Raw genomic sequence first — 12,903 nt, forward strand, 5'->3', positions numbered from 1 at the left:
AGTCCCCAGCTCCGAAAAAAGGAAAAAAAAAAAAAAAGAAAAAAAAAAGATGGGGGTCAGGGATTTAGCTCAGTGGTAGAGCGCTTGCCTAGCAAGCGCAAGGCCCTGGGTTCGGTCCTCAGCTCTAGGAAAAAAAAAAAAAGAGTGCACTGGAGTCAAAAGATATGGCGGGAGAAGAGGTCACCCTGCCCACTCTACTCCCAGTGGAAAGAGTTCGTTTGATTCCTAGAGGTCTGGAGCCTATGAAAGTTCCTCTGTGTTTAGAAGCTTATCAAGGAAGCTGGGCATGAGGCCACAGGCCTTAATCCCAGCACCCAGCAGGCAGGGGCAGGTGGATCTCTGAGTTCACGGCTACCTGGTCCATAGAACAAGTTCCAGGACAGCCAGGGCTACACAGAGAAACCTTTCTCAAAAAGATGTACATACGAACATACATACATACATACATACATACATACATACATACATACATACATACATGAGAATATGTTTATTATGCTTTCCAGGGGACTTGTGTTGGCATCTCCAAGTGAGTTGACATTGGTGACTAATAAACAGCAGGGGAATATTAGGTTTGTAGCCTCTTTAGCATGGACACTCAGTCTTCTCTGGCTGACTGACTCTTCTCTTTCCCAGGGTGGGCAAGATATTCTGTCTATGATGGGCCAGTTGATGAAGCCAAAAAAGACAGAGATCACAGGTAAGAGCTGGTGATCTTCCTGCCCCCAGCGCATACAGCAGGATCAGAGCCCTGGGTGCCAAACTTGGTGACTCTTTGTGCACCTCTAAGCAAAATATGTGTGGGGATGGTGTCTTCCCTCCTCTGAGATCACAGCTTAAACCCTGCCATCTGTTTAGGCAGTAGTGCGCTCTCTGGTTCTGGGCACCTAGAGTTTCTGGTTCCTTTGGGGTCCTAGGGTGTTTGAGAAGGGGAGCAAACTCCTGCCGTACTTGTACCACCTTCTTCCCTCCACTCTGCTCCGCTCCGCTCCGCTCCAGTGTGGCCTCTATACTCTTCTTTCCCCACCTCCACCGTGTTACCATTTCCTAGCAACCTGTTAGTGACCTTAAAACATTAGTGAGACACAGAAGTCTCTGATCCTGAGGGCTCAGCTGGAGGAGGAGCTGAGACAGTTCCTCAGGTCCCAAGAGCAGCTGTGTCTGGACTTTCGCTTGGCTTCGTGTGGCTGATAAGACAGGGTTTCACTGTTTAGTCTGCGATCACCTTGAATGCTGCATCTCCTGCCTCAGCCTCCCTAGTGCTGGCGTCAGAGATGCGTGTGCTGTACCCAGCAGCAAGTGCTGTCTTGCCCTGAGTTTGCTGTTTGTTCTCAGGCAATTCTTGATGGTAGATTTGGTGGAAGAGGCAGCAGCTCCAGCAAGGCTTATGGTTCTGTTTGTGGCCAGTGGTGGCCTATATGTCTGTGGTTCATCTAGGGCCTGACACTATCTTCCTGTCTGGAGAGGACTGAGACTGCATGTGATTGAAGGCTAATTAACCCAAGCATTGTTTTACCGGGCCACTAGACAGGGTCATTTACTGGGCACAAAACAGGAAAATTTGCATATGAAAACTGTCATGCCAGGCTCCCAAATCTGCCAGACTTTGAGTTCTAGTGGGAGGAGCTAGTAAGGCAGGGTGGCACCGGTGTGGGAGGAGGTGATGGCCTTCCTGTGCACAATCATTTGGGGTTAGCCAAACAACATCAGGGAAAGCTGCCTAAAGTTCTGTGGCCTGTAGGTGTGTTCATTCCTGTCTCAGATGAGGTAACTGAGGCTGGAGAGGGGCCAGGGCCTGCTGGGGCCTCACAGTTGGGGAAATGGGCTGCAGGGGTGGGTTTGGGTGGAAGTCCGAGCTCAGAGTTGTGCTGACCCTGCTCTCCCACATCTAGATAAACTTCGAGGGGAGATCAACAAGGTGGTGAACAAATACATTGACCAGGGCGTTGCAGAGCTGGTCCCTGGAGTGCTCTTTGTTGACGAGGTCCACATGCTGGATATCGAGTGCTTTACCTACCTGCACCGAGCCCTGGAGTCCTCCATCGCCCCCATTGTCATCTTTGCATCCAACCGAGGCAACTGTGTCATCAGGTAGGGCCCCTCACGCCTGCTCCCAGGCTTCCCACCTTCCTTCTGAGTGAGTGTTCTCCTTGGTTCAGTATACCTGCATGCCTTGAGGCAGATGGGGAAGAAGCAAGGTTGTGTTCTGATGAGAGGGTCTTCCCAGGGGTCTTTAGGGCTTTGCTATGTGCAAAGTGATAGTCATATAGGGCTGGTTTTTAGTGGGATGTCATGAGCTAGCTAACTTCCTGTTTCCTGAGGAGAGAGATATTCACTTCACTTCAGGTGAGGCAACTGAATGGTGTAACTTTGGTCCATTTCTTCCCACCCCAGACCTTCCTATGACAGTGGGGTACCTTGCTGGCCCTCCTCCCTCACACACCCTTGAGAGGCTCAGTAGAGCCCTGGATAGTGGGTGTTCATACAGTCCCTCCCATGTTAGTATAGCCCCAAAGCTGGGGTGGAGGGGTTTTCCAGACTCCATTTTTTCCTAAGTTCTCTGGGCCTGAGCTGTAGAGAATGTCCCAGCTTTTGTCTGAGGCCCATATCAGGTTCTAATATGCAGGTTTAGTGTCCTAGAGGTTTTCTGTGTTGCTGAGGGACAGTCAGGGCAGTCTCTGCAGTGCTGGGATGTGAAGGGCCTCTTTTCAAGCCCACAGCAGTTACAAGAGACAGTGCCCTGGGGCTTTGTGATCCTGACAATAGTCACTGGAGACACTGTGGTCCTGTGCCCAGGAATATTTAGGACAATCAAAGCCACACTACACTAAAAGCCTAGACTGCTGGCTTGCCTTTCCATGATGGTAGACCACATAGAAGAATGCCACGGTCCCTTGCTGGAGAAACTTAGTCTAACTAAGATTGTCCACACTGGGTGCTTATGGCTCTGGGTGGGCTAGTCTGGGGAGTAAGTAGTCTGGTGTTTGCTGAGAGCAGTAGTGCATTACAATAGCAGCCCCCCTCAATTGTGTCCCCTACCCATTTGTAGTTGGGGTATGTGTGTGGTTCATGTGCAGGTAACATTTTGTGCTGACACCCTATGATGCCATCTGGTAAGAGCATTATCACAGGTATGCCCTACAGTCATGGAGGATGCTGCTGTGCCAGGTCCAGGCCAGCTGCTGGAGGCGCAGGGCCTCCCGGCCGACATTTGGAGGCTATGAGTGGCCCTGGCTCAGGAAGCCTGGTACCTGTGGCTGCTGGAGGCTTGCACAGCTTCATCTGGGCTCAGCACGGAATCATGGTGCCCCCTGCTGGGAGCTCTGCCAGCAGAGCTAACGTAAACCAGCGTGTGCCAACATAGGCTGGCAGCTCTTGGACCCAGTTGCTAGGGCTATCTCAGGTGGAAGGAGCCCTTGGCCCCAGCCTGCTTGTGAGAACCAAGCTCTAGCCAGCTGTATGAACTCTATAGAGTAGGTTTGGTGCAGAGTGCCAGCTCTATCATGCTGACATCATCCACAGGAGCTGGCGGGAGCCGGCTCTTACAGCACCACACCACTGCTCCCACTGACTTAGGAGAGCAGGACCTGGGCTCTCACCAAGTAGGCATGCAGCTTGGATTCGGGTGAAGACTGGGCTCCAGAGTGCACTAGTTAGGCTAGGATGCTAAAAGACAGAATTTTAGGAATATCTACAGTGTGAGCACACCCTTCTCCCTGGAGGAGCTGCTGACCTCTTGCACCATCTGCATCTTGCACCCAAGCTCCAAGAGGAAGTCACATTGTTGAGGGCTTTCTCCTTGTCAGTTTTCTAGAGCTCTCTGTATGAGCCACCAACAGAGTGATGTCAGGACACCCTGCCACCCAAGGACAGATGAGGCTATTTCCCAGTGCTAGGCTACAAGCCAGAAGTGCTGCCACTTAGTTTGCTGTAAAGCTGACATGATCCTTTCAACCCAGTGGCTGCTGGGCAGTGAGTAGATATGAAGTGTTGAGCATGGCCTGGAGCGGGCCTCAGGGGACACTAGGCTCCCTGTGTTGAGGAAGGTTGGTAGGACCAAAGATGAATGTCTAATCTTCCTGCTTCCCAAGTTCTAGGATTACGGATGTGCCCCGTTTTCTTTTTGGTTGTTTGCCTTTACTCTTGTGTGGTAAACATTCTTTATGTGCTTCGGATGAAGGACGGACGTTTATTATGACAGCAATAATGTTAGAACCTATGAATGTATTTGAGTATTTTCTACCATTCTTTGGGTAGTCCTATCAATTTTTTGACAGTTTTTTGACACAGGTTTTAAACTTTTATTCAGAACTCTAATTTTTAGGGTAGGAGTTCAACTCAGTAGTGCATTGTCTGTGTAAGGCCTTGGTCTTCAACCCCTGTCCCCAGTAACAAATTTTAGGGCACCTTGAAGTCTAGTCCTCCTGCTTTTGTGCTTTGTTCTTACGTGAGTAGCACTGTCTCACCCAAGACCAGGTATTTTGTTTTCTCCCAAGAATGTATAGTTCAGCTCTGGGTTCATAAGTCAGTTGGGGTTAATTTTGTGCATGGTCAAAGAAGGGTTGATTCTACATCCAAACATGGATATAGATGTCCAGCCATGTGTTAAAATGACCCTCCTTTAACAAAAGTATTTATTATGTATATGTGTACTGCATGCATTTCTGTACACCATATATGTGTGTGCAAGTGCCACAGAGGTCATAGGACAAGTTACAGGTGGTTGTGAACCACCTGATAGTGGTGCTGGGAACCAAACTTGGATCCTCTGGAAGAGCAGTAAGATCTCTTACTGACTTAGCTTCTCCCCAGCTAGAATGACCATTTTTTCTTACCAAGTTGCACTGGCAGTGTAGTAATCTGGCTGTCCTTTTATAAGTGTCTCATTGTGTCTACTGAGCCAAGGTCAGGCACGTGACAGGGAGTTGCCCATTATATTGCCCAGGTGTTTACCACATTTTAGTTGTCAGGAAAGCCTTGTGCCACCTGATCAGGCGCCATTGTTACCTGTGAACATTTGGTGATATCCGTGGATAGTTTTATTTTTCATGACTTAATGCTGTGGGTGTCACACAGCATCTCACAGTGTATATGACAGCCTCAGCCTCTGACAGAAAATGAGGGGTCCAGACGTCAACAGTGGCGTGGTACAGAGCCTAGAGTTTCCAGTGGAAGAGTGTTAAGACGTGGCTGTGTTGTTTGCTCAAGCATAAGCTATGTTTCTAGAGGCCCTGCTTTATCCCTGCAGAGGTGCCATACCTAAGCTAAGGAGCATTGGTCTGTGGGCTCACACCCACAGTATCAACCAAAATCCACTCATGAACAAATCTGTGATATGGTGTGTTCCCCTCTGGGGGAGCTGCCACTGAGCAGGATGTGCTTTTCTCTTCTCGGATGGCATTCTGTAAACTCTTTCCCATGAACGTGTTTTCCAGAAGAGTCTGTCTGCTTCTGGCTCATAGCTTGGATGACTAAACAGTGCTTAGCAGTCCTTAGTAACTTCTGAGTGGTCTTTTGGTTTGTGTTTTAGTGTTATGAACTCAACTGTAAGAAAGCTCGTTACCCCCGTCTGTTAAGTTCTGTTCTTTTGGGGCTGGGGGACCTCATTCTCATGTGCCTTTTTCCAGTGAATTTCTTTTGTTTTTATCATGTCTAAACCAAAGATAATTTATAATGAGGCTGTGGAATTTTGATTATTTTTGTTTTTAGACTATTTCAACATGGCAGATTTTAGATATTAAGATGTCCTCAGAAGTCTTACCCTCCCAACTCCCCTGCCCCAATAAACTTTTAAGAAGAGTTGAAAGGGAATTCAGTAACAAAAATTTAAACATCATTTTTAAACTTTTTTTTGCAAAAAGATGGTAGCTATTCTAAGTACTGTGATTTGAATCCTGATAAAGCTTCTTATTTTGCAATTCTCTCTTACTATTAAAAAAAAGTGTTGCTGGCCTCAAATTCCTTGTATAGCTTAATGGTAACCTTGAGCTCCTGATCCTCCTGAGGCACGGTAGTAATACAGGCTTGTCCTCTGCACCCAGTCTGCGGTGCTGGGGATCAAACCTAGGGTACCATGCTTGCTGGCTAGCACTCTGCTGAGCACACCCAGTCCCCACCTTTACTGCTTTAACCATTTTTAACTGTATAACCATCCCTACTATGTGTATTTCCAAAACTTATTTAAAAATATATTCATTTTTATCTTATGTGTATAAAGCTACATGTATGTATGTATGTATGTATGTATGTATGTATGTATGTATACTACATGCATGCATGAGCCTTTGGATGCCAGAAGAAGGCATTAGACCTCCTGAAACTGGAGCTGTGAGCCACCTCGGTGCTGGGAAAACCAAACAACGGGTCCTCTGCAAATGCAGCCAGTGCCCGTACACAGCGCCGTCTCCATCCAGTGCCTGTTTCCAGGACCTTTTCTTCACCTGTCCCATCTCCTCTGCGCAGGCTGCAATTGCCTCTGACTTTTTCTGTGCACATGGCCACTTTGTTTCCTGGCATGCAGTCTGTCACCCATTGGACTTTGTGTCTGGTTGTTTCCTACTGTGCTTCAAGTTTATCCTGCCATACAGTTTACTTTCATTTATTTTTATAGTAAATACACACCGATACTCACCTGAATGGAAAGAATTTCAAAATAGATTTTTGATTTTTTTTTCTTGCTTGCTTGAATTGTTTTTCTTCTTTTTTGTTTGTCTGTGTGCGCATGCTCACACGTCCACAGCACAGCACACATGTGGGAGTCTCTCTGAATTGAACTCGGACTATTAGGCTTGGTAAGCACCTTTGCCTGCTAGACCATGTCGCCAGCCCTGAAACCAAATATTTTGATATTAACAATTAAATTGAAATGGCATGCCTCGTTCTTTGTTATTCTAATCAGTTGTGTTATTTTTTGCAGTTGTGCTGTTAGGATGGCCCCCTGCAGAGGCCCACAGTCGCTCAGCTTTCATTGCTGTAGCTGGGCTGGCTGTAGGGCACCAGTGTCTGCCCAGCATGTGTCCCATCAGGCGGCTGGCACAGGCCTGGCAGGTTGGCAGGCTTCCTGTCCTGGCTGTTGACTAGGGCTTGGCTAAGGGTTGAAAAGAAAAACAAGGATGTAATTGGACAAGTCTCAGGAAGAAAAGTGTGAATGTAAGGGAGAACATTTGTGCCTCGTTAGTAACCAAGGAAATGCAACTCAATCAAGGTGTCCCCTTTTTCCTCCTCTAAACTGTGAGAGCAGCAAATATCTAGGAAGACAATGCTGGTGCTGGCTGCTGCGCTGGGGCCAGGCGCTCACACAGCTGTGCACAGGCAGCAGACCTCTGGGATGGTCAAACATGGTGATAGTTTCAGAGGAGATAATTCATGAATGTGTGCTGTCAAGTAGGAGTTAGGCCTGGTTATTAAGACTGAAGCAGGGTTGGGGATTTAGCTCAGTGGTAGAGCGCTTGCCTAGGAAGCGCAAGGCCCTGGGTTCGGTCCCCAGCTCCGAAAAAAAGAACCAAAAAAAAAAAAAAGACTGAAGCAGGGTTAGAGAGTTGGCTCAGAGGTGAAGAGCACTGACTTCTTCCGGAGGTCCTGAGTTCAATTCCCAGTGACCACATGGTGGCTCACAACCATCTGGAATCTGATGTCCTCTTCTGGTGTGTCTAACAGCTACAATCGTCTCATATAAATAAAATAAATAAATCTTAAAAAAAAAAAAGGCTGAAGCAACAGACAAAACAGAAAAATATATATATTAGCAGTATAATTATAAAACACTCATTGAAGATTTGGTAACTAGATGGGTCTGTTTGATTTTGGATTTGGTTCCTTCCCAAGCTGGCATAATAGAGCTGTTGCCCAGGGCCACTTGGCCCTAATACTCAGAGATGCTAGCTACCTACTTGTACTGTGAGTACCTCCATTCATGTGCCTGTTGTCCAAGGTCTGAGTCCCTTGGATGATGGGAGTGATTTTGACCCTTGCAGGGGCACCGAGGACATCACTTCTCCACACGGCATCCCGTTGGACCTGCTGGACCGGGTGATGATCATCAGGACCATGCTGTATACGCCACAGGAGATGAAGCAGGTAAGCACCACGCTCTTCCCCCTACTTTTCTACCCACTTCTGACCACTTGGCTAGCCTAGGCCTTGCTTTTGCTCACTATTCTGTGCAAGTCACTGCGTCCTTGAAGCTGTGAAAGATAGGTTATTCTGAGCAGACATTCTCAGATGGCTTAGAGCCTGTGCTCCCTGTGTGTCTGGCCCATCTACTCCCAATGAGCTCGAGGAAAGGGAGGAAAGAAAACATGGGCTTAATGGTCAAGGGGATGCCATCAGCCTAAGGTAGGAGCAAGTGAGAGTGATGTATTGTTTGGTGGTTAATGCACACTTGCAGTTCCAGCACTCAGGATGCTGAGGCAAGAGGATCACAGGATTTAGGTATAGTGAGATCCTGCCTCTAAAGGAAACAAACAAGCAAGCACAAACGTTCCAGGTCTGTACCTTGTTGGTAGACTGAATTTTTTCCAGCCTGCAGAAAGCCCTGGTTTTGGCCCCAGCAGCACATAAACTTGATTTGGTGAAGCTTTCTTGGCTTGCCCAGCACGTGAGAAATGGAGGTGGGAGGATCCTCCTCAGCCACACAGTGAGTTGGAGGCTAAGGAAGAAGACTGAGACAGATGAGAACCCTAAGCTTAGCTTACACAGATGTCTCAGTGTTGTGTGTAACACCAGTGAGGGGCTGGGACAGGGAGTATGCCTGGGGCATTCAGGTGGACGTGACTCTTCTCTTCTGGGAGCACCCTGAAACTGTGTCCTCCTGTGGCCTGTGCAATGTGGCCCCGCCAGTATTTCTCATAGAGAACAGTCAGGGATTCAAGGTGACACAGCAGCCTCTCTTGCATGTCCCAGACCAGCTGTTACAGTCATAACAGCCCCGTGTGAACCTGACTTAGGAGACCATCTCCATGACCTAACACCTTTCTCTGATACTGTGACAGTATCTGAGGTCAGGAGAGGATTATTTTGATGTGGATTCAGTGGCTTTGGTTTGTCATTTGACCCTGTTCTTTGAACCTATAGTGTATCACGAGGGGACAGAGCAGAGCAGGAGGCTTACCTCTTGATGGCTTTGGAGGGAAGGAAGGTAGGAAAGACTGGGCCCCATTGTCTCCTCAGATGGACATCCCAGTGACTAGCCCCTCTCACTGGGCCCCGAGTCTGAAATGGTGCTTTACCTCCCAGTCCAGTGCCAGGGAGGCCACTGAGCAGGGGCAGAGGCAAAACCACACGGCAGACCCGGAAGTACTTGCTGTTGAGCTCAAAGCTTTAGTCCTGCCAAGAAATGACACCCACTCCTCTGTGGCTTTCCTTTGCTGGCCTACTGGGCACTGTGGTAGCTGATCTTGGTTGTCAACTTGACACACCTCAAGAAGAGAACCTCAGCTGGGGAATTGTCTCCCTCAGACTGGCCTGTGGGCATGTCTGTGGGTCATTTTCTTGATTACTAATGATGTAGGCTAGCCCAGCCCATCATGGGCAATGCCATTCCTAGGTTAGCCTGGACTGTTTAAGAAACGAGCAAAGCGTGAGTCTGGGAGCCACTTAGTCAGTAAGCAGCACTCCTCCATGTTTCTGCTGCAGTTCCTGCCTCCAGGTCCCCACCTGAGTTCCTACCCTGATTTCCCTGGATCACCATCACAGGACTGTGAGTTGTGAGATGTAATAAACCTTTCCTCCCCAAGTCACAGAAGCGATCTAGAACACCCTGTCTGGTAACTGAGAGGCCTACCTTAGGCTTTGGGCCCTTGCCCTCAGACCCCATGAAGATGGTGATAAGAGACTTTCCTTTGTAGAATGTGAGCATTCTGTGAGCTCGACAGTATCAGGGCAGCATCCTCAACAGCCTATGATAACTAGGATTTACAGCTCAAGACTAAGTGATGGAGCTAGGGTCCCCGGCGAGGCTCCACTGGAGTGCTTTGTCTCCCTTATACCTGTGCTGTGACTAACAGGCCTACCTGGGCTGGTTCCCAGGCTTTTCTCAGTGGCTTCCTATCTGGGTCTTGGTTTGACCTTGGTGGCTTCAGGGATCCCCTCAGCCTTTTGCTGGAGCCAGGGCAGGTTTTACACAGATAAGCTCAACTTAAAACGTGTGTAGGGTACTAGTGTTGACACCTCATAAACATCCCTGCGGCTTATTAAATGATTAAAGATCTCGTTCAGAAGCTGTCAGTTTCTAAGCAGCTGAGGTAGCACTCCAATGACTGCTCTGGCCTATTCTAGAGACATTGAGAGCAGATACGCCTGGCATCATGGAAGGAAGCCAAGCTACAGAGCCAGCACAGCAGAGAGGCGGTGCTGTGCTGACCCTCCCTTCAGCCAAGCTCTGCTCTTCAGTGCTTGTATCTCTCTGGAGCTGGCAGCACTGAGGACGTAACCTAGAACCCTATGCATGCTGAGAACATGCTCTGCTACTGGTCTGTGTACACCCCAGTCCCTCTTGTAGTTCCCAGAGACTCTAGAACAGCCATTTTTGCTGTTGGCCTGAGGTCTTCCAGGTCCAGCTGTGGGTCACAGGTCCTTGAGTGCTGTGGCTGGCTGCTGGAACATGGGTGTGCTCTCAGGAATGCGTGCTGGCCTGCTGGCCTTAGCTCCAGGCTGCTCTCAGTGACAGCATGAGCCCTGTTCACAGGCAGCTGATGACTCCTGACCCGAGGCAGAGTCCTGAGCCATCAGACTCAGCGGCTCAAGTTTCCACTCCCCTTTCCCTCGGGAGCCTGGTGCTAGGACTCAGTGTCTTCCAGCTCCTGTGCCTCTTCTCTGGCTGTTTTTACAGCTTTAATTTAGACGACGGCTTCTTGATATCTTGTTTACGAAGCTGCCAGAGTGAAAAATTCCTGTATTATATGAGGCTCGAAGTCCTCGAGTTATCTCAGCCCCGCAACACACAACATCATTATCCCGCTGGCCCTTATCACTCAGTGCCGCTGCGCCCGTGGGACCCCGTGCCACCGCTGCAGCGTCTCACTGCTGCTGGCCGCCCCTCCAGCCTCACCAGGATACTCAGTGCAACAAGCATTAGGCTCTTGATAGATTAGATATCTCAGCGATATTAGGAGGACTGGTAAATCTTTAAAAGTAACTTTTTTGATTTATTTAACCATCGTATTTATCAGGCAAACAAAAATTTCTTCTCTTGCTTGAGTGCTCACAGGCCATGGTGCCCAAGCTGCCAGGGGAGGTTTGAACCTTGAGGCTCCCAGACGAGGCTAGGAGTGGCTCCAGTTCTCTGTAACGGTCGCAGCGACGGTGTGGGGTGCCCTGGAGTCAGATGATCCTAGCTCTGGCTGTGACATCATTCAAAAGGACTGTGGTTGGGCATGTTTGCCCCAGGGCACAGTCCAGCAGTGCTGGCGACCATCACTAGGTCAGATACTGAACACACTTGAGACACTTAACCATATTTTTTTTCTCCAAAGATCATTAAGATCCGAGCCCAGACGGAAGGCATCAACATCAGTGAGGAGGCCCTAAACCACCTCGGGGAGATTGGCACCAAGACCACGCTGAGGTGAGCTGAGTGGTGCCCCGCTGGAACCCTTTGCTGCGACAAGGCCTTGTCTTGGCACCTAGTCCAGAGCACTGAGAACCTAGAAATGAATTTTAGAATTCTGTCTCCATTGGGTCCATGCAGGAGCTCACACCAGTCTCCTCCCATTTTCCAGCAGAGCAGGGAGGGCCTGCCCCCATCACGCTGCTTGTACTCCAGGGAGCTGATGGCAGCAGCCCAGGGGACCAGTGCATCACAGTGTTCTCTCGGCTGTTCTTCAGGGCTCAGAGGCAGTGACTGGAGAAAATAGTTCTTCAGGCCCCGAGTCCTCCCCATATCCTTTGAGTCAATCTGTGGCTCTTACTCCTGAAGTAAAGGAGAATGGTCAGCTTTTTGAACTTTCAGTATTGAATTTTCATGTCTTGAACCCACTTGAGCTTTCAGTTGCCTGTGTTGATTTGCCTGTTTAAAGTCCCTGTCTGAGTTGGCTCTGCACACTGCCAGGGTGTGTGTGCTCGGAAGTGTTAGTGTGTCAGCCGAAGTGCAAATGTGAGAGGAGCACTGTGTCATCTGCTCTCGGGTGGCCGCTCTCTGCTCTGATGGGCAGGAAGTTCTCTGCCACCCTCGCCCTGGGCTCACTGGGGCAGACTGCTCAGCCATGCCAGTGGTGTCCATGCACCTGCTGACTTGGGGCTCCCTTCAGTGGCTCCCTGCTCACTGCTGTGCTGTCCGCTGTAGGTATTCAGTGCAGCTGCTGACCCCTGCCAACCTGCTGGCCAAGATCAACGGGAAGGACAGCATTGAGAAGGAGCACGTGGAGGAGATCAGCGAGCTCTTCTATGACGCCAAGTCCTCCGCCAAGATTCTGGCCGACCAGCAGGACAAGTACATGAAGTAACGTAGGGTTTGGAGGTGCACCCAGAGGACAGACCCCACACCGAGGACAGGGTCTTGCGTTGAGCATGCTTTGCAGTGTTACAGTTTGTTTGTAAATTATCAAACCTCCAAGGTTGTTTGGAAGGAACCCTTTCCCACCTAGCTTGTTTTTCTAATAAAACTGAATCTTATTTTGATGATACTTCTCTTTAGGTTTTTATTTTTTATATTTTTACTCGTGTGGTGTGTGTGTGTGTGTGTGTGTGTCTGTGTGTCTGTGTGTGCGCGTGCACCTTCTCGCAGGTGCCTGTGGAGGCCAGAAGACAGCATCAGAGCCCCTGGAGCTGGCGCTGCTCTGTAAGGTCCTTGGTTCTATCCCCAGCACAAAGCAAGGTGATTTATGCATAACACACACGGGTTGCAGAACCAGTTTGGATTTATAATTACTGTGCACTCGGTGCAGGGAGTTGTGGTGGCACAGCGTC

At 49.1% G+C, this 12,903-nt stretch overlaps 1 protein-coding gene across 1 annotated transcript in view; it reads left to right on the forward strand.

Annotated features, from left to right (window-relative positions):
- Ruvbl1 (RuvB-like AAA ATPase 1) overlaps positions 1 to 12,620 on the forward strand; it is a 34,913-nt gene extending 22,293 nt beyond the window's left edge. The window contains exons 7-11 of the mRNA NM_147177.1: positions 637 to 700; positions 1,893 to 2,091; positions 7,974 to 8,076; positions 11,472 to 11,563; positions 12,281 to 12,620. Coding sequence (NP_671706.1) covers positions 637 to 700; positions 1,893 to 2,091; positions 7,974 to 8,076; positions 11,472 to 11,563; positions 12,281 to 12,440 — 618 coding nt within the window. The 3' untranslated portion in view covers positions 12,441 to 12,620. The remainder of the gene's footprint in view (positions 1 to 636; positions 701 to 1,892; positions 2,092 to 7,973; positions 8,077 to 11,471; positions 11,564 to 12,280) is intronic.
- The last annotated feature ends 283 nt before the right edge of the window (positions 12,621 to 12,903 follow it).

Source organism: Rattus norvegicus, chromosome 4 (assembly GCF_036323735.1).
Source record: "Rattus norvegicus strain BN/NHsdMcwi chromosome 4, GRCr8, whole genome shotgun sequence".
Taxonomy (NCBI): domain Eukaryota; kingdom Metazoa; phylum Chordata; class Mammalia; order Rodentia; family Muridae; genus Rattus; species Rattus norvegicus.